The sequence below is a fragment of the Haliotis rufescens genome, unplaced genomic scaffold (genome assembly GCF_023055435.1).
Source record: "Haliotis rufescens isolate VD_foot unplaced genomic scaffold, xgHalRufe1.0.p SCAF_63, whole genome shotgun sequence".
NCBI lineage: Eukaryota > Metazoa > Mollusca > Gastropoda > Lepetellida > Haliotidae > Haliotis > Haliotis rufescens.
Window position 1 is genome coordinate 1,267,110 of NW_025964354.1, and position 22,021 is coordinate 1,289,130.

At 41.4% G+C, this 22,021-nt stretch overlaps 1 protein-coding gene across 1 annotated transcript; it reads left to right on the plus strand.

Moving 5' to 3' along the window:
• Positions 1–498: 498 nt before the first annotated feature.
• On the plus strand, positions 499–16,159 carry LOC125375937 (hemicentin-1-like). The gene is made up of 11 exons (XM_048386995.1): positions 499–618; positions 2,117–2,223; positions 6,043–6,205; positions 6,424–6,560; positions 7,548–7,728; positions 9,377–9,513; positions 11,152–11,323; positions 13,553–13,689; positions 14,535–14,721; positions 14,846–14,982; positions 15,560–16,159. Exons 2-11 carry the CDS (start codon positions 2,160–2,162, stop codon positions 15,850–15,852), a joined length of 1,608 nt encoding a protein of 535 aa, XP_048242952.1. The 5' UTR covers positions 499–618; positions 2,117–2,159; the 3' UTR covers positions 15,853–16,159.
• Positions 16,160–22,021: the final 5,862 nt, after the last annotated feature.

Consider the following 22,021-nt stretch of genomic DNA (forward strand, 5'->3'; position numbering starts at 1 on the left):
GTCACATGTATATACACTGAGATGCAATGCGAGTACTAAATGTCACATGATGTCAACACTGAGATACAATGTGAGTATTAAATGTCACATGATGTTTACACTGAGATACAATGTGAGTATTTAATGTCACATGATGTCAACACTGATATACAATACTGATGTGTAGTGTAAAGTACTTTCTATTGCTCTGAACCAAGAGACATAAACACTCTGAGCCAACAGATAGCAACTCTCTGAGCCTAGTGTTAATAACACTTTAAACAACTTGACATAAACACTCTGAACCAATTGACATTTACACTTTGAGGCAATTGACACGGACAATTAGAACCATTTGACATTATCACTATGCGCCAATTGACAATAAACGCTGTGATCCAAATACTAGGACTGACCGACTCGCAGTCAGCATAATGTATATGAGTGTGGTATGGTGTCCCGTGGGCTGAATAAGTGACAAAGACGTGAAATAATATTGAACGTGACGATTTCTTCTCGCCACATATGGTATTCCGTGATGCACAGCTTCGTGTTAAGGACATAATAATGACTGATGCAGGGGTATATGTCTTCACCTGATTAATCACTCGTCTTCAATTGTTACAGTGCATACATAACGTAAGTAACATTTGTCCCATCTTCATTGATTAGAACTGTTCCACAGCAACTACGCTCGCCACAAGACCGCACACAGCAATAATTAAACTTGTGTCAATTGAGTCTGTGCCACATAATCAAGTGATTGATGTTATGAGCAACGATTGCAGTGTTAAGTTATTTTGACACGCTATAAACCGAGCCTAAATTGATCCATTAAGTTGCCACGTACGACAAGCAATCGTTCCACCCAAAAATCCCAAATGGGGAGGATTTACACTTCACGAAGGAGGCATCCGTGATATGGTATAATTCATTTTTCATGGCGTCATGCCGATTTTGTGAGACGTCGTTCTGTTCGTAACTAAGCTGAAGAACATAACATGTCACAAAAATATTAAAAAGCTGTTTTCTGGCTCATCAGTGGGAATGCCCAGGAATACGAAAAAGCTGCAACAATGGCAAAGATCAGTGACCGGCATCGTCGCAGGTTGTGGCACTGAAGTAAAACGAGAACACGACAAACAATATGGTGTTAGTTTCTTTGGTAATATGCAAATAGTACATCAAGTAGTCAATATCAAAAGGTGAAATGTGTTTACTCGTCTTGCTTCGTCCAGGTTATACGCCAGCAGACAACCAATGGGAGACAACTTCCAAGGGCGGTAATTCTGGATGAAACTAGTTCCGTCATTCCAGTGTCATGAAAACACTGATTTTGATTTTCACACAAGTGAAAATAAGGGGTTTTATTTTCATAACAGTGAAATTTTGATAACTTTTGAAGAAAAAAAGAGTTTTATCATTTTCATACAACTGCATATCTCACACTCATGTATATAATGAATGCAACTATTGCAAGATCTTACTTTGTCTTCTGTAATTATTAAATCTCATGTTTTTTGTACGTTTCCATTGCAATGTCTTATTTTTCCTTTCGACTGCATCTATGCAACTATCACAATTTTGTGTTATTTCTGATTGTATTGCATATGAACAACTATTGCAATGTATTGTTTTTCGTCAGTTATTGTTGCATGTCGACAACTATTGCAAATTCTAATTGTGTCTCCTGTTACGGTTTAGTTGATAGAACGTATGCCAGGAACGGTGGTTCCATACCCTGGTATTTGTTTGTATTCTGCCGGGGCATTAAGGAGATGTAACAGGAACTGGCTGGTTCAGAGTCTGAGAGGCTGAGATGTGCACCTTTACCATTAGCGTTAATACTTTCAGAATCATTACAATCTTTGATGCATATACGGCAGACCACATATGTGTGTACCATGTACATGTCCACGATCATGTTCGTCTACCTCATATGACTTTAATAATTGGGACCAGTCTGGCATATATGAAAAACATTTTAATCGTCTGCAGACTGGCGAACCTGTTACAATTACCAGTCAGATCTGACAGTTTGACATTTGAAAGGTGAAATGTTTGACGCCTACACATGCAAAAGCCCGCCATATTACTAAACGCCACTCGTACCCTACATGTACTTAACACTTCACAGATTACCAGCTGACGAGCAACCATTAGACTTGCAGCTCACAGCCATGTCGGACGCTGACATGAGACACCTCCTGCTATTGGTAATATGTTTGGGCCCCCTTGCTGTGTGTAAGTAGAGTTTCTTTTGAACGACGGTTTTATGTTGTATAATGTGTGCATGAATGATTCATCACAAGTGTTTTCTTAATATTCGAGGGGCACGGGTGGCCCAGTCGTCTAAGGCGCCGCGATTCGCTGTGCAGATTTTTGTCCCTTGGGCACGCCATATATCTATGAGTTGCGGATCGAATCCCGTTTCACCTCGATTACTTTTCTAGTTTTTTTTAGCACGTGGGTTTCACCGAAGTGGTAACGTCTGAGACATCACCTCGGGCTTTTCTACCAAATTAAGCTGACACGCCGCGATATAACTGGAATATTGTTAAAACCAGCGATAAAACCCAACTCAATCACTCACTCATTCTAAATACTCGAAATATCATCCTAGTTCCAGAAAATCCGAATTCACTGAAAATCGACTGGACATGCAAATGCTGAACAGAGCTTAAACATGACCACAAATGGCGACACACAAACGCTCGTGGTGCACAGCCACATATTCCGTTTTCCCCTCGCGATAAGCTAACATTATGTACAACGTATGTGAAACAATTTCCACAAGTTGTGCTGCCAGCAAACATGGTGTTGATGCCAGCAGAAATAATGTGAGATTATCACTGGGTTGACTCATGGCGAAAAGGTCACGTGTCCGGTTGTCTAAGTTGTATACTCTGGGTCATGATTTCCATATTATCATGTTACAAGCAATTGCATGGCTTAATGCGTTGATGTAATGATAATCGTATGTCTATTATTATTACAAAGTTTGCTAAGGATCAAGTACACATTATCGTACAATGAAACACTGCGTGAAGAATAAACCATGAAGGTCGCAGCCCCGAGCGGTTTATTCTCCCTGCAGTGTATTATTGTACGATCCACAAGTTGTATATTTTTATATCACTCTTTTTGAGGATGATGATACAATGTACAAGCTTTAAAAATAAGTTATCCTTATTTAAAAAAGATGACTCTCTCAATAGAATCAGACCTCGGTAATGTCGGACAAGTCCATTATATGCATAGGTGGGTCTTTCCCGCATATTCTCACAATCCTCACGTCGATTACCTGTACCTTCTCTCCCAATACCGATTGTCATATCTCCCCCGGTTTTGGATGCGATCGTTCGGCCATCGCTTTTATCTGCATTACCCAGGATCATCTATTGGGATCAACTCAAGAGACACAACCCTCTCAAAAATAACGTCGTCGTCAAGTTACGAGCGAATGTCCGAATCTCCATAAATGACGTCATGATAGAACAATGTTTTATCGTGAAGTAAACCACACTGCGTTGTTCATTGTACGTTTGCGATTTATCGCATAACTATCTTATGTTAGTTAATTCAACTTAGTAATAAGAACATCCTCGTAGACCCACTACACTCACTCATGTTGTTTGGACAGGGTTGGGTCAAATGTATAGGGCACTACATCGCCAGTAGTTGAGCTAAGAACATGCCAGTCATATTATATGATTGTGGCTTTGATTGTGGGCTTCATTCAGTATTATGCTGAAATGCTAATATTACTGTAATGCTGTCCGTCCGTACTTCCGTCCGCTCTACCATCCGTCCGTCCGATTCACCTTTGACACACATTTTCTCAAAAACTATTCAATTCACAGAAATTCAATTTACAGAATGATGTTACCAGTCACAATCTTAAATGAGTTCGAACATTGTCTTAAATTCCTTTTTGTACAGAGCTATAGACCTTTCTCCGTGATTTTCAGGAGTGAGTGAGTTTAACCTCGCTCAAAGCGGGGGATAATCATGACGCTGACCTCTGACCGCTGCCATACCATGGTTATTGTGTCACTCTCATTATCAGTGTTGTACATCCCCATCCACAGATTCATAAACGAGTTGTATTGAGCTAGAATCGAGCTGAAGCTGACTGTTTGTAGGCGGCACCACACTGGACATATTATAGCCCAGTAGCTATGTGTGACAACTGTCTTGACTGCTGTATATGTCAATATATACATGCTTAAAGTGATGCAGCAATCACTTGGGCAGGTGTGTTCCGGAAATGTCCGCCAGCTCCAAAAAGCCGTCCTCAACTCTGTGATTATACAGCTGGGGCACTTTAGACATGGTCAGAACAAAAACATCTGTGTCTACAGTGAATGTATGGTAAGAACACGTTAATTGCGTAGTCATCAAAGGTCTTGATCGGAACATATATCATCATGTGGATGTTCTGGGTCAGGTACAGGATGAGGTGAGAGATGAGGTCAGACTGAGGTCAGGGATGAGGTCAGGGATGTGGTGAGGTCAGACTGAGGTCAGGGATGAGGTCAGGGATGTGGTGAGGTCCTGGATGAGGTGTAGGATGAGGTCCTGGATGAGGTCAGGAATGCGGTGAGGTCCTGGATGAGGTCAGGGATGCGGTGAGGTCCTGGATGAGGTCAGGGATGCGGTGAGGTCCTGGATGAGGTCCTGGATGAGGTCAGGGATGCGGTGAGGTCCTGGATGAGGTACAGGATGAGGTTAGGGATGAGGTCAGGGATGCGGTGAGGTCCTGGATGAGGTACAAGATGAGGTCAGAGATGAGGTCCTGGATGAGGTCCTGGATGTGGTGAGGTCCTGGATTAGGTACAGGATGAGGTCAGGGATGAGGTCAGGGATGTGGTGAGGTCAGGGATGAGGTCAGGATTGCGGTGAGGTCAGGGATGCGGTCAGGGATGAGGTCAGGGATGTGGTGAAGTCCTGGATGAGGTCAGACTGAGGTCAGGGATGAGGTCAGGGATGTGATGAGGTCCTGGATGAGGTACAGGATGAGGTCAGGGATGAGGTGAGGTCAGGGATGCGGTGAGGTCATGGATGAGGTACAGGATGAGTTCAGGGATGTGGTGAAGTCCTGGATGAGGTACAGGATGAGGTCCTGGATGAGGTCAGGGATGTGGTGAGGTCAGGGATGAGGTCAGGGATGCGGTGAGGTCAGGGATGCGGTCAGGGATGAGGTCAGGGATGTGGTGAAGTCCTGGATGAGGTCAGACTGAGGTCAGGGATGAGGTCGGGGATGTGATGAGGTCCTGGATGAGGTACAGGATGAGGTCAGGGATGAGGTGAAGTCAGGGATGTGGTGAGGTCCTGGATGAGGTTCAGGATGAGGTCCTGGATGAGGTCAGGGATGCGGTGAGGTCATGGATGAGGTACAGGATAAGTTCAGGGATGTGGTAAAGTACTGGATGAGGTACAGGATAAGGTCCTTGATGAGGTCAGGGATGCGGTGAGGTCATGGATGAGGTACAGGATGAGTTCAGGGATGTGGTGAAGTCCTGGATGAGGTACAGGATGAGGTCCTGGATGAGGTCAGGGATGTGGTGAGGTCAGGGATGAGGTCAGGGATGCGGTGAGGTCAGGGATGCGGTCAGGGATGAGGTCAGGGATGTGGTGAAGTCCTGGATGAGGTCAGACTGAGGTCAGGGATGAAGTCAGGGATGAGGTCGGGGATGTGATGAGGTCCTGGATGAGGTACAGGATGAGGTAAGGGATGCGGTGAGGTCAGGGATGTGGTGAGGTCCTGGATGAGGTACAGGATGAGGTCCTGGATGAGGTCAGGGATGCGGTGAGGTACTGGATGAGGTACAGGATGAGTTCAGGGATGTGGTGAAGTCCTGGATGAGGTACAGGATGAGGTCCTGGATGAGGTCAGGGATGCAGTGAGGTCAGGGATGCATCCAGAGTTCATGACCGGGTTGAGATCTGAGATGGTTCTGGATGTGGCCAGGAATGAGCACCGGGCGTGAGGTCACTCATCCTGAGTTTAGAAAACAGACACATCACTTTCATTGCTTGATATTCATGTGACTTTTTCAGGTGCCCAAGAACTCGTTATTGGTCCACCAATGGATGAATTAATGGCGTACCACGTTTCGTTTCCAATGCAATGCGAAGTTCCTGGACTGCCAGACGGTATTGATGCCAAGTTAGAATGGCTGGACAGGAACAACAATGTTATTGGACGCGACTGGGACAAACGGTACAGAATATTCTGTTGTTTGGGTTTTTTTTTAATCTGATGGTTAAGTCGAACTAATCAGTAGTTCATCTACATGACTGGGACCTATAAATAACCGAGTCGGGACCAAAATGAATATAGCACGGGTACCCACTTGAGTAAGAATGATATGTTTACCACTTTGCAGGAATGTGGCTCCAATGTTTCCGAATCTTCATTATCTTTTCCTTTGCTTGTAGCATCCACACATCCTATTCAGGGCGAAGCTTAATATTATTCTTCAAAAATTGGAGAGATGAAGACGCAGGCACATATACGTGTAGAGGAAAGGTCTGGGATACGACTATGAATAAATCAAGACAGCTCTATTTCAATGGTAAGAGACTCGCACATGAAATAACTTTTGTCCTTATAGGTTAATATCTTTAAACCTCACTCACTCACTCACTCACTCACTCACTCACTCACTCACTCACTCACTCACTCAGGATATATTGCTTTCTATCATATGGTATTACTATGATATAGCTTTGCCAGCTACCTCCAACTGATGTACCCGCCTGAACTTGACATTGAAGAGACCAGTGAAACACCCCCGTCTGTTTCATATTGATAACTATGCATACATATTCACAAGACTGTATGACAAGAGCGATGACTTCACTTTCCCAGCAGACAACTTTCCCTCCATGTCGAGCCGTATTCCAGCAGCCATAACCTATGACGTGTACATTGCACAACGTTTGAGGACAATCGTCCATGCTCTTTCCACACAGGTTTCAAAGTAATACGACTGTTTCAAAAGCTGTTGTTTTTACTTGTACCATATGTTCCCGCGTTTTTTGGTGTTTTTTTCTGGGGAACAATTGCCTTGCCTTTGTATGTGTTCTTGACGGGTGCAGGATACACCCACCTTTTCGCTTAACCCTGCTATTGTCACTATTTGATTCTTAAACACATGCTCATGATAAAGTCGGAATCTTGCAATGAACTTTTTCTCGCTTTTATTTAAAACTATGGTATGTATATCATATCGTTCTAATCCCTTGTCATAATCGTTGCTTTATTCCCTATGTTATTACCAAACTACTGTATTCCAACCTGTTATTATTATTTTCATCATCATCATCATCATCATCATCATCATTATATTTATATTTATTATTATTATTATCATTATTATTATTAGTAGTATTACCTACACCATAACTGTGAAATGCCTGTCTTTTCTACAACAGAAACATCAATGACTTTTCCTTGTTGAAGCCGTGGTTGTTGTTGGTTTTTTTTATCTCCAGCGAATAGAACTCTATCACGCTCATACAAAGTTGCCAGAGTACGTCATGATTGAAATCTATTTCAGAAACCCCAGATATTGTCATCTCCACATCTGGAGATATAACGCGAGTCCAAGACACAGGTGAACAGATCCTCACTTGTGAGGCGCTGGGACTCTCAGACGATCAAGTTGCCAACTTAGAATGGCTTGACAACAACAACAAATCCATTGGACCTTTCAGTGAAAATGACCCCAAAAGCAGCAGGTGATTATTGTAGTCGACTGATTCACAATCATAGCCCCTTTTTATAACTAACTTATTTCACAAGCCTTTGCTGGTATGTAACCACTACATATATAAGTTACATCACAAGTATTTGTAAAATTGTAACGTTTGTAAAACATGCCTTACATTGCAATTATTTACCCAAGTATTACTCCCTTACAGTACTGTCATATGCTGGTACGTAATTTAAGTATGATTTACGTCCATCAATCATTTTGTCGAACATACGTTATTAATACTAGCATTGTTTTATTGTATAACGTGCCAATCATGTTCCAGTCCACAAATCAAAGATATGCATCCGTCATTTTTTGAGCTTGATATTCAGAATGCATTTCGTGTTTTGTTTGTTTTTGTTTTGCACCGCACTCAGCAGTATTGCAGATATGTGATGACGGTCTGTAAAAGGCTGATCCAGACAATACATTTACAGTCATCATGAGCATTGAGGCATACATTTGGGGTACGATGACATACCATCAAGTCAGCATGCCTGACCTTCCGATCCATTTAGTCGCCTCTTTAGACAAGCGCAGGTCGCTGGGGATTCATATTCTTTCTCGGATCCTTGCTGTTTTACAATTCGTTTCTTTTTCATCTCAGGAAATAGATGACACAAATAACAAATACATAAAAGATCAAAAGCTAATATGAAGGTCGAAATGAAATAACAATCAGATCATTTTAACTTACCATCCGTTTTGATCAATTATTAAGCAGCTCGACTGTTGATACGAACAGTCAGCGAGACCCGGCGGCCAGAGAAGTGGTTTACGCCGTACCACATCCCGGTATATGTATATGTACCTATATTCACAAATAAACTTCTTCTTCCTATTCAGCTTGACGTCTGACGTCTATGAAAGAGAGTGCTTCGATTATTTCGCATAACTTTGTATTTTACAGTGCGAAATAAAGTTATGTGTTTTCGAATGTTATTGACTTTTCTGGCACGACTTTGGTAAATGATCGATCACTCGGGTTTTCAAGTCACAATAATCACTGACGCAGCTGATGTGATGGACGCATCACTTAATGATTATATTTGAAGAACATTATTAATCAGTTTTAGAGATCGTGCTTTAGCGCTACATTATCCTCGCTGTGACGTCACATCTACTGAGCTGCAACGAACATTGAGATGCCACAATAAGCCACAATGCCACAATAGCTGTGTACGTATAAAACTAAACATTGCAAGGTTCGAAGATGAATGGGATCGTACACCACGATACAAAAGATCCAGGGATGTTCACGCACGTTCATCACTTAAAGTGCCGAACGGGGCGGTCGGGAAGCTTAGTGGTTAAAGCGTTCGCTCGTCACGCCGAAGACCCGGGTTCGATTCCCGACATGGGTACAATGTGCCAAGCCCATTTCTGGTGTCCCCTGCCGTGATAGTGCTGGAATATTGCTAAAAGCGGCGTAAAACCATACTCACTCACTCACTAAAGTGCCGAACACCCCGCGAGTGAAACCTGAAACGAGTTTTCCTTCACATGTTCCCATGCAAGTTGCAGACACGTATTGGGTTTAAAATTATATATACGGGTATCAGATACCTACAAATCACGTTATGATCTTCTGCGTGAATATATTCTACGAGTCTCCTTTTGACACCTTGCAGGGTCTACACAAGGAAACTTGGTCGACGACGCCAGCTGAAGTTTAATCAAGTGAAGCTTGAAGACCACGGAACATATACATGCAGAGGAAAAGTTGGTGGTGACACAATACTTAAGTCTTTTCATCTCAATGTTTATGGTGAGTGTCTAACTGACTTGTCAGATGTCGACCGCTTTCAAACCCTCGAGGACTTTTATGAATGTATTCCCTGGAGTATGTTTGTAGAATTGGAGCTTCAATTCAGGTTTCTGGGATTACCACTTATGTTAACATATACCATTATACACTACTTATAAAGAGGAATTTATACACTACTGCCAGTTACACCATTATACACCACTAGTACATACAGCATTGTACACTACTGGTAGATACAACATTATACACTACTAGTACATACAACATTATACACTACTAGTACATACAACCTTGTACACTACTGGTACATACAACATTATACACTACTAGTACATACAGCATTATACACTACTGGTAGATACAACATTATACACTACTAGTACATACAACATTATACACTACTAGTACATACAACATTATACACTACTAGTACATACAACCTTGTACACTACTGGTACATACAACATTATACACCACTGGTGCATACAACATTATACACTACTAGTACATACAACATTATACACCACTAGTACATACAACATTATACACCACTGGTACCTACACCATTATACACTACTAGCACATACAGCATTATACACTACTGTTACATACACCATTGTACACTACTGGTACATACAACATTAAATACTACTGATACATACACCATTATACACTACTGGTAAATACAACATTAAACACTACTGATACATACACCAGTATACACTTCTGATATATACACCATTATACACTACTGATACAAACGACGTTATACACTACTGGTACATACAGATTTTTAGACTACTGTTACATGCAATATTATACCCTCTTGTCATATGCAAGGACATTTTTCTGGTTTTTAAGATCACATTCTGGACTTTATTGAGAAAGATTCTAGTTTAAATTTTCAACAAGGTTTGAAGAGTGGTCTCCCTTTGACATCAGCAATGACCGTCAAATGCTTTGCTAGTAGTACCGATGAGGAAATCTCTGATGTAAGGCAAAATGTTCTATATAGATATCAGAAAATGTAAAGCATAATAAATTCGATATTTGACGCCTCGTACAGTATTTCCGCTAACCTAATATGACACCGCATCAGGCAACTAAAGACACCATAACTATAATACACTGCGAGGGAACAGTCCGAGAACCGAAGCTGACCACTAGCCCCGGTGGCTCAGTGGGTAACAGTGGATTACAAAACTAAACATGATCTGTGAGGTTGCAGGTTCGATTATGAAATATGTGATTTGTAACTAGTCCAATACCAACGTTAGATGCACAATACTAGGCTGTAAATATAAATCCAAGAGTTATAGATCCAAGCAGGTCTTTCAATTAAAATGTAAACCTCTCAACAGGTCTCCCTTGAAAGTAGTACTTCACAAAAGGTTACTTTGAGATGCATACAATACTATAGGCATGGCAGTAAAATTATAAACACCCTTATGCACTATGGTACATATATGATTAATAAGCACTATTTTATACCTACAAGATTATTTTTTTCCGCCATGTTGAAATCGTAATGTTTGTTCACCATTGTTTTCCTATTTGTCAATCTACCAATCCATACACCCATTTTAGTTGGTCTGGTATCAATCGTGTTTGGTGTAAGTATTCTTCCTATTGTTTCAGGGGTTGTCATACTTCCACAACAGACCGTTATAAGGCGGGAAAGGGACACAGGTCTAGCGTTGTATTGCCAAGTCACCGAACCGTCAGGCGGCAGAGATGTAACTGTAGACTGGCTGTACCCAAACGGCTATTCCATATCACGTTATGACCCAGATTATCCTCCAGCCAACAGGTGGAACATTTTATCTCATCCTTTCCGTCAACATATTTTCTTTTCACGCCCACCTTCTCCAAAATATGAAAATGTCTACCTCTTAATGATTCCAGTATTATTGTTTTTCAGGAGGCCTTCAAATTCACAATATCTCTATTCTATTTCTTAATTCTGACATTTCCATTTGTCTCAAATAAGTACCGACTACATATGGCTATTTAGGTTATTTAAGACCATAATTACAGGCGAGGAATTATCAAGTATGCGTCTGGGAGTGACTGATGGAACCTTCCGCAGGTTCAGTGGGTTGTCCAGTATATTTCCCTTTGTTATATTGTTAAAGAAAATGGAGAAGAATCATATGACATGTCATTTCAATCGTCGGTTGTTACGTCAAACAAGGGATCACATTATCAAAGCGTAAATCTGAAAGATCTCTTTTCCCGTGTCAGCGGGCATCTTATTATTAGCTATTTGAAAGAAATTGGTCTGTATAATAAATTTTAAATATGTATGTGAATAATTAAATGTTTGCTTTTTAACTTGGCGTGATGCTATTATCTACTGACTTTATTGAAGGCTGTGTCCAGGGGGTTAAAGTATCGTAAAATTATTGTCCCCCTGTGTGACACGTGATCCTAGCATAAACGATGTAACAATCATCAACCAGTGTTTTTAAGTCAACTCATTGCTGAGTACTTTTTATATGGGCTAGTATTGTTCACAACCGTCAGTAGCTAAAGTGATGACGTAAATCCTGTTGGGATATCATGCAGGAAGCAGGGGTACTGTAAGTCCCAATGATCCCCTGTGAGGTGGCCTAGCCTTGGTTACTGGTGGCCTATAGCCCGAGTTTTAAAACTGTATATATGTAATATTCTTTATACACAAATCAATGTAAACTAGCTTCCTAATAGAAATCCAAAGATAGAAAATAATGGTTGATCTAAATATATCCTTTCCACACTTTGCACAATGTATGAATACTCAATCTTCAGGGATACACGTGACTGATGACGTCACAATATTAGTAAAAAGTATATCGTATAAAAATAATAGTTCTATTTATGCATACATACTGATATCAGGGCTCAGCTGGTCATGTGTAAGACGTACAATGCGATGCTCCCCTAAGACAGACCAGAATCCTATGAATCATATCCTAGAATTACCCAGGTTGTGATTGTTTGTTCGTCAACACTATAATACTATGTTCGTGCTCGTGGCTTTCTTAACGTCTAGTACGTGCATCACTTCGGACTTTCCTCCCACATCAAACGGACACGCTGTTTAACAACCGAAGTGCTGGTAAAAGCGGCGCTAAACCGCAGTTACACATTAAACCTCAACATTGTGCATACGTGTGAGGGAGACAGTCGAGAAGGATTTCTTCATTGAAGGGTCTGGCAGCCAATTATAAACCAAAATCAACATGCATGACATATATACACCAAATAGGGTAATAAGTTTTAGGTTGATGAATATATACATTCAGAGTGGTCATGAAGCTTGTATCAGATGGTTCAAATGACGGACAACTTCCCTTTTTTTCATTTATAAACTGTGATATGATCAAGGGCATATGCAAGTCTTAAATAGGCGCAAGGGGCACTTCCTCGAAGACTATTATTAACATAATGGCCATGTCTGAGACTCACCTGGATTGACTTGGGACGGAAATACTAGGTTTCGTTATACTTGTGAACGGTGTTTCCTGCTTAAAGTTCAAGGAGTGTGCATAAACATTTTGCTCTTGGAATATGCAATTGTCTATCCACATCGTCATTTTATGGAGCGGAAAATATAAGATCAATAGTACAAACTTTGGTACTGGTATCAAAAATATAATTTAACATCCATAAAACGTATTGTGAATATCATGCAATATTCTCGCTTATAAAATGTGTCCAAGAAGGTGATTATCAACTATGTGGAACTATTCATTTATTCTCTTAATATCTGTCTCTGTCTCTGTCTCTCTCTCACGCTTTCTCTCGGTAGCTCTCTCTCTCAATCTCTCTCTCTCTATCACTCTCTCTCTCTCACGCTTTCTCTCGGTAGCTCTCTCTCTTACTCACTCTCTCTCGAATTCAGTCATGTCTGTCTGCCTGGCCCTCTTTCGCCGATCAACATGAACAGTACATCCTCATCACTAACTCTTAATTTCAACCCACATTTAACTGACGTGATATACTCGAAATGGCGTGAGAACGAATTCCGTCACCAACTTTCTTTCTTTGCCTGCAGATACTTCACACAGAAGACATTCTTGGGCAGCACACTGTTCTTTGACGAACTGAGAAAAGGAGACAAGAGTACATATACATGTCGTGCCATAATAGACGGAAATACCGTCCGCAGAGAAATACAACTCAAATTGTACGGTAAGTGTTTTAGGAAGACTCTCTTATTTCGTGATTTACAGTCGAATGTGGTTATCTCATAGTTGTAGCTTGACAGACAATGGAGAATATTTGATGGAATGAACACATTTCATTTCTGACCTGGTTGATTCTCTGACCACTGGTCAGTAGTGTGTACCATCTAGTAGTGTAGTAGTATTTGACCACTTTCGTGAAACTCACGAGAACGTGTATGGTGCTGACAAACCTGGAAACATTATCAGGGTGAATTTGGATTCGAACCCATCTTCTTAGATTTCTAATACGCCTAAGTGAGTGAGTGAGTTTGGTTTTACGCCGCTTTTAGCAATATTCCAGCAATATCACGGCGGGGGACACCACAAATGGGCTTCACACATTGTACCCATGTCGGGATTCGAACCCGGGTCTTCGGCGTGACGGGCGAACGCTTTAACCACTAGGCTACCCGACCGCTCCTAATACGCCTAAGAGACACAACTCTTGACTTAAGTAAGACGAGTTCTATGGATAAACAACTTCTTTATTACAATTAGTGCGACGTTTCGGTGTAGATCCTAACACCTTTATCAAGCATGTGATGGATAGTGCTAAACAACATAGGTATATATACTTATTAACATAAAAGTGTATACAGTAAATTGATTGATGGACGAAGAGAGCTGATTGAGACAATTCGAAGCCAGTGGATGACTAATCAACACAGAGTCAACAAGCAGAATGATAGAGATGATGGAAGCTGTTGTTGACTATGTGTGATATTGCCAACTAAGACATGCCAATCCGTTCTCAATTTCAGTTTCGCTGTTTGTTTTGTCTGACTTAACTTGTGTGCTGCTTTATTTCAGTTCCCCCTAAAATCGTTATTACTCCATCAGAAGATAGGATAAGGCGACAGAAGGACACTTCAGCATCTATGTATTGCAAAGTCGATGGACTTTCAGGCGACGAACTGCAAGATGCCAAGTTCGAATGGCTGGACAAAAATGACGATATCATTGGATCTTACATCAGAAACGATTCAAAACGCAACAGGTACGGCTTTCATGACGGTTATGAAGGGAAGGCCACGCCAGTCCTGAACATTTACCATACACTATCAATAAGAACACTTACACTGTGTATGATTAAATCTCTTTGCTCCATCCTCTGTGTGCAGGGTCTACACGTTAAAACTTCCCGATGCAACCCGCCTTCAGCTTGACCAGTTGACCAGTGGCGAGCGAGGGACATACACCTGTAGGTGTACAGTCGGGGGCAACATCATGATCAAAGACATTCAACTTATTATCTACGGTAAATGTTAAAGCGACAAATGAGTTGGTTGTGATTAACGCCGCTTTGAACATTGTTTCCGTTACATTATGGCATGTCAATTGAGAAGTCGTAAATCCAATAGTATAACTAGACTTACTATGAACGTAACGCTAAGACTGCTTCGTGAACCGGAGTCCTGAACACTCTAAGTACATCTGTGTAGTATGTGGCTGATTCTGTGCAGACAGTGTGGGCCAAAGGCAATTCGGTGATTTACGCTGTACAACACGTTGTGTCATATTCCTCATCCGATTTTGATATTGACCACATTGCCACATACAGCAATCTCATTATTAAGCTCTGTCTGTCTGTCTGTGTGTCTGTGTGTATGTGCGTGCGTGTGTTGTGGTTGGTTGGGGAGTCAGTGTTAGGGGCATCAAGTTTCATTCGTGGTGCACAAAGGATAATGGATGAAAAAGCGTCAGAATTTTGTTACTGGATTTTTGAATGATGGATGCAAATTTATTTTATGTGACCTCTGAGAACAGTCAGGTGTGTTGTTGAGCTGAGGTTTTAGATGTTGTGAGTTTTTTCTCGTTACTTGTGTTCAATACAGGTAAGCCAGATACACCAACGAATCTGCAAGCCGCCACCTTGGACTCGCGTTCCATTACCATCACATGGGACAAAGGCTTCAACGGCTCCTATAAACAACGTTTCAACATAGAATACAGACAACCTGGCGGTCAATGGATCACCCATCCATCCATGCCCAGGGAGGACCACGCCCTTCAACTGAAGCTGGATGGTCTAAAACCGGCAACAATGTACGACATTCGGCTAAATGCTGTGAATGAATATGGTTCCAGTAACTACACGTTCGTCAATGTGACAACTTTGACAATGTGACAACTTTGACGCCTTATAACATCGCCATCAGCACCACACATTAATCTTACATTCTGATGTTGCACCAACCCCTGCTGTCAGAACTTCACATACTATATTCATAGTAGTAACCTTGTTATTGTTGCTGCAGCTGTGAGTTAGTCTTGTGATTAAAATGTTACCTCATCACGAACAAGAGCAGATTTCGTGTCCCGGAAATGTGTTAAGCTAGGTTTTGACGTCCTCAGCCTTGCCAGTTTTGGAATAATATATGAAGCGGCGTTACACTCACTCACTCACTAATTTCCCACATACGTATTAGTAATAAAGTCATATGCACTTTGGTATACATATTCCTGTCTTCATTATAACTATTCCATAAGTAGCCAGCTGGCAGTAGGTACCATGTATATTGTTTGCTTCAATGTATTTGTCGCAAAATGTATCTTTCTCAAGTAAGCTGTTTACTTAAGTACCAGCAGTATTCTGAAACACAAATTGAAAGATTGGGGCACAGGCAGCCGAGTCGTCTAAGGCCCGGCAATTCAACATGCAGAGTTTGGATCCATGGGCACGCCAGTAACCCATGATTGGGGATTTGTATCCAGGTTCGCCCCGATTATGTAGCTAGGTTTGTCAGCACCGTATCCGTGGTCGTAGTCCTCATCCCAGACCTGCATCACTTTTGAGTTTCTTCCCACATAAAGCTGACAAGCAGTGATACAACTGGAATACTGTTCAAAGTTGTGGTAAACTAAACACACTCACTCTTTGTACGGATATTTGGGGAGCGTTTGAACCCAATACAAAAGAGTGGACGAGTCTTCAATTCTAAAGTTGATGGTAATGAGGCGAGGTTTTGGCAGACTTTTCCTCAGTTATCATACAAGCTTTACATGTTTGATATGCCACTTATATCAAGTTCTTTGATCAAACAAGTATGAGCCGTGTGCTGCCATGTTCTGTAGGCCCTGCACTGAAATGTTCTGTAGGCTGTATGTTGACATGTTCTGTAGGCCGTATGTTGACATGGTATGTAGGCCGTATGTTGACATGTTCTGTAGGCCGTATGTTGACATGGTATGTAGGCTGTATGTTGACATGTTATGTAGGCCGTATGTTGACATGGTCTGTAGGCCGTATGTTGACATGGTATGTAGGCCCTATACTGAAACGTTCTGTTGGCTGTATGTTGACATGGTCTGTAGGCCGTATGTTGACATGGTATGTAGGCTGTATGTTGACATGTTCTGTAGGCCGTATGTTGACATGGTATGTAGGCCCTATACTGAAACGTTCTGTTGGCTGTATGTTGACATGGTCTGTAGGCCGTATGTTGACATGGTCTGTAGGCCGTATGTTGACATCGTCTGTAGGCCGTATGTTGACATGGTCTGTAGGCCGTATGTTGACATCGTCTGTAGGCCGTATGTTGACATGGTCTGTAGGCCCTATACTGAAACGTTCTGTTGGCTGTATGTTGACATGGTCTGTAGGCCGTATGTTGACATGGTCTGTAGGCCGTATGTTGACATGGTATGTAGGCCCTACACTGAAATGTTCTGTAGGCTGTATGTTGACATGTTCTGTAGGCCGTATGTTGACATGGTGTGTAGGCCGTATGTTGACATGTTCTGTAGGCCCTGCACTGAAATGTTCTGTAGGCTGTATGTTGACATGTTCTGTAGGCCGTATGTTGACATGGTATGTAGGCTGTATGTTGACATGGTCTGTAGGCCGTATGTTGACATGGTCTGTAGGCCGTATGTTGACATGGTATGTAGGCCATACACTGAAATGTTCTGTAGGCTGTATGTTGACATGTTCTGTAGGCCGTATGTTGACATGGTGTGTAGGCCGTATGTTGACATGGTATGTAGGCCCTATACTGAAATGTTCTGTAGGCTCTATGTTGACATGTTCTGTAGGCCGTATGTTGATATGGTCTGTAGGCCGTATGTTGACATGGTATGTAGGCCCTATACTGAAATGTTCTGTAGGCTGTATGTTGACATGTTCTGTAGGCCGTATGTTGACATGGTCTGTGGGCCCTATACGGAAACGTTCTGTTGGCTGTATGTTGACATGGTCTGTAGGCCGTATGTTGACATGGTCTGTAGGCCGTATGTTGACATGGTATGAAGGTCCTATACTGAAACGTTCTGTTGGCCGTATGTTGACATGGTATGTAGGCCGTATGTTGACATGTTCTGTAGGCCATACACTGAAATGTTCTGTAGGCCGTATGTTGACATGGTCTGTAGGCCATACACTGAAATGTTCTGTAGGCCGTATGTTGACATGGTCTGTAGGCCATACACTGAAATGTTCTGTAGGCCGTATGTTGACATGGTCTGTAGGCCCTATACTGAAATGTTCTGTAGGCCGTATGTTGACATGTTCTGTTGGCCGTATGTTGACATGTTCTGTTGGCCGTATGTTGACATGGTCTGTAGGCCCTATGCTGAAATGTTCTGTTGGCCGTATGTTGACATGGTCTGAAGGCCCTACACTGAAATGTTCTGTAGGCCGTATGTTGACATGTCCTGTTCAGATCCACCTGATGTGATGGTCATGCTGTTCCGCGTTAGAATGTTAGCCCCTGATTTATCATCAATGCAGTATTCGGGCGGTGGGGTAGACTAGTGGTTGCAGCGTTCGCTCGTCACGCAGAAGACCCTGGTTCGATTCCCGACATGGGAATAATGTGTGAAGCACATTTCTGGTGTCCCCCGCGTGATATTGCTAGAATATTGCTAAAAGTGGAGTAAGATCATGAGTTGTTTCTACATGTTGCCGTTTATACAGCAGATATGTTGACAAATCTCTCCGTATTATACAATACTGAAACTATTATCTACTACCCCTAAGACAGCTGGTCCCCGTTCGACAAACCGACCTCAGCGCTGAGATGATCGTAATTCCTATACTTTAACATATGCTTATGATAGTGGTAGTGCCGAGATCGCTTTGTGGTCCTTTATTGTAATTTTGCTACTCTTCCTTAATACTGCTTCACAGTTGCTACAACTACTACAACGAATTCCCCCACGTCATCTTTAGCAGTTACTAGGTTCACAGTTTTGTTTTGTTTTGAGGACAAGTGTGTTGCTAACCAGGGCTGTATCTATGTATCCAAACTGTAAGTGATACACTCGACAAGAAATACAGTACATCGGTCGTTTGTTGTCTTTGTCTATTTAGCGTGGCGTGAAATGGATATCTTGTTTACTCCCATCACATTCAGGATATCACTGAGGAACATAAATTTTTTACATATCCATGGTGGTCAAGCTTAGGAACACATTTGTAGATTTTTTTCATATGTTTGCAGAAGACAATTGATCAGCAGGTGAGTTGTAGGTACAGGTTGTGAATTGATAAAAATAACCATAAGTTTGGGGATAGTTTTCTGAATACGATGCTAATGTACATGATAAAAACACGATCTCAGTATGTTTTTAGCAAGGATGTAAATGTTATTGATAATATGATGCAACTGTTGTATTAATGTGAAGTCCTGCTGGTTGTAGACACGCCATAACAACGGTTGTGGTGTTTGATTAAGAAACAAACGAGAGGTATATGTTTATCGTTCAATATAAACAAGGATATGCTTTAAGAATGTTTACCCGTATTTAAATAATGATGACTCCCAAAATACAATCCGATCAAAAATACAAGTCCTTTTCATGTTGGGTTAAGTTGGTGTTTCCTGGATATTCTCAACACAAAAAACAATTGACAGCCATTATCTGTACCTTTTCTCCCAGTACAGAATGTCGAAGCTCGCCCACGTTTGGGTGCGATCGTTCGGCCATTGCGTTTATCTCAACTAGCCTTTCAAAAATAGCGTCGTTCAATTTACGACGTCATCACGTTCCTGGCGTTTGTTCGAAACTCCAGAAATGACGTCATGATATAACAGTGTTTTATCGTTCTTCATTATTCTTTGTGATCTATCGTGTAGCTTTCTTATATTTCTTATGTTTTGAATTCGGTGCTGGAAAGTACCTGAGGGATGTAACGACAGATCAAAATACCGTGATGGATTAACCGATATGTTTCATCGATATCTGGAATATCAACTGCTAACATCGATACAAACTTATCGTAAGAACTTATACCAAGAGCAGCCTATGCCTGTTGTAAGAGGCGACTAAATGGGTCGGGTAGTCAGGCTTGGTGACTTGGGTGATATCAATGATGTCAATCACTGGCTTGTTTGAATCAGACGCGATTATTTACATGCCGCCTTTATATAACTGTAACATGAACCAGTGCGGCGTTTAACAACAAACACACGTATGTATTGGCACATTTTGAATCATTTAATTACTTGGCTTTCCAGACAACACTATGAGGCTCGCGAGCTGGCTGCACGTGATTGGTCTGTTATCCCTTTGTGATCTCACACACGGAGGTCGTGTACACACGTTGAGACTTACACACAAGGGTGCTAGAGACATGTCCATGTCTATCATGGACCCAAGGCTACAATGTGGTCGATCGTGTGTGAAGTTATCACACTGTCAAGGGATCCTGTACGATGGCCACGTCTGTCGACCGATACTCAAACACAAAGACGTCAGAGAAGACAAAGATTCTGAATATTGGACAGTCATGAACAAAGGTATTAATACTACCTTCATAGTTTATAATGTGCAATGAAAAACACTATTTTCTGACTCTGTTTTGACCTTGTCCGAAGTTTAAAGCTGAAGTGAAATCAGATAATCTCGTTTACAAAGTGTTCTACCATGAATTCTGAAACAAAGTGCTTCTGTTAGGTCAATCAGATGATTCAAATTACAGTAACTGACTTTGAATGCTATCATATTATGTTGACAGTTAAAACACGTAACGCTATTTGTGACTGTAGCTGCCCGTGCACTCCTTATAGTGGGACATTTAAAGCACGTAGCGCTATTTGTAACTGTAACATTGTTCTACCAGCTGCCTGTGCACCCCTTATAGTGAGACAGCCAAGATGTAATGGTCACATCACACAATTGTAACCCATAAACACATGTTTTATTGCAGAGGAAAAAGAGTTCAAGGGAAAGCGTGTACAGATACGCAGTTGTGAGTTCTGTTTTAGAATCAGGAAATATGCATAGTTAATGTAGTGATTGAGACTAATGTTTAAACACGTTTAAATATGATCCCATAACTGTCATTAAAAAGCGAAACGTTTGTGAAATGTTTAACACTTGCAACGTTTGTCATTTGGTGATGGGTAAGATAGCTGCTCAGTGTTTCTGGTAGAATATTATCTTCCCTGTTTCCTTTCAGTTACACGAACTATGAGGATAAGGAGAGTGCACCTTCCAAACATCAAAATTGGTGAGGCTTTGAAAAAATGTCACTGCGATTTATTATTCATGTTTATTAAATGGTAAATTCAATATTGCTGCAGATTAATATACACTTAATAATTTTATAACGCATATTATAAGGCAGTCATCAATTGCATCCGTCAGAAGACGTGTATTTAAGGGATTTTGTAAACTGAAGATGTGTGTATGTATTTATGTTTTGAGGTCCAGAATAATGTCAAAATTACATTGACGCACATACATGATACTCATATCCGCTCATTTGAACACTTGAGAATAAACATCCCTATCGTACATTTATACTGGGACACAATCATTCATATTCATACATGATCCAAGTGGGTGTTGCTGAATGAGACGGGGAAATGGCAAATGTTCTCAAATATCGGAAATGAGGTCAGGAGATGCCTTTGACCCTGTATTTCTGCTGTGAGTCTGCACTTGAAGAATCGTGTTTTTATTCCAGATCGAGGAAGGAAGTAGCAGCATTTACCCTGGTCACAGTATCAACACTTTCACGTCATCATAGTTCGACATTATTCTGAAGCAGGCTCTCTTAAGGTTATCCCTGTCTGACACTGCGTGTAGTTAGTAGATTGGAGTAGTGACACTGTTGAAGTTGTCACTCTAAATAAAAACAAAATCGTGTATTTCCCGAGCCTGAGCGACGGTTATACATGAATTCTTGTATGACTTTCCTCAAATGAGTATGACACACATGCTAGTGTAATACTTTCTTCATAACCTGCTATTTCTGAATCCGTTGGAGCTTCGCTTCAGAGGAAATGCAATGATCACGACCGCCGTCACCAGCGTCACAGACTCTGATAATACACTGATACGCGTGAAGT

Coding starts and splice junctions, on each gene's coding strand:
- LOC125375937 (XM_048386995.1), top strand. CDS start 2,160: ATGTCGGACGCTGACATGAGACACCTCCTGCTATTGGTAATATGTTTG. Junction 11,324..13,552: donor GATTATCCTCCAGCCAACAG/GTGGAACATTTT, acceptor CTTTGCCTGCAG/ATACTTCACACAGAAGACAT. Junction 13,690..14,534: donor AATACAACTCAAATTGTACG/GTAAGTGTTTTA, acceptor GCTTTATTTCAG/TTCCCCCTAAAATCGTTATT.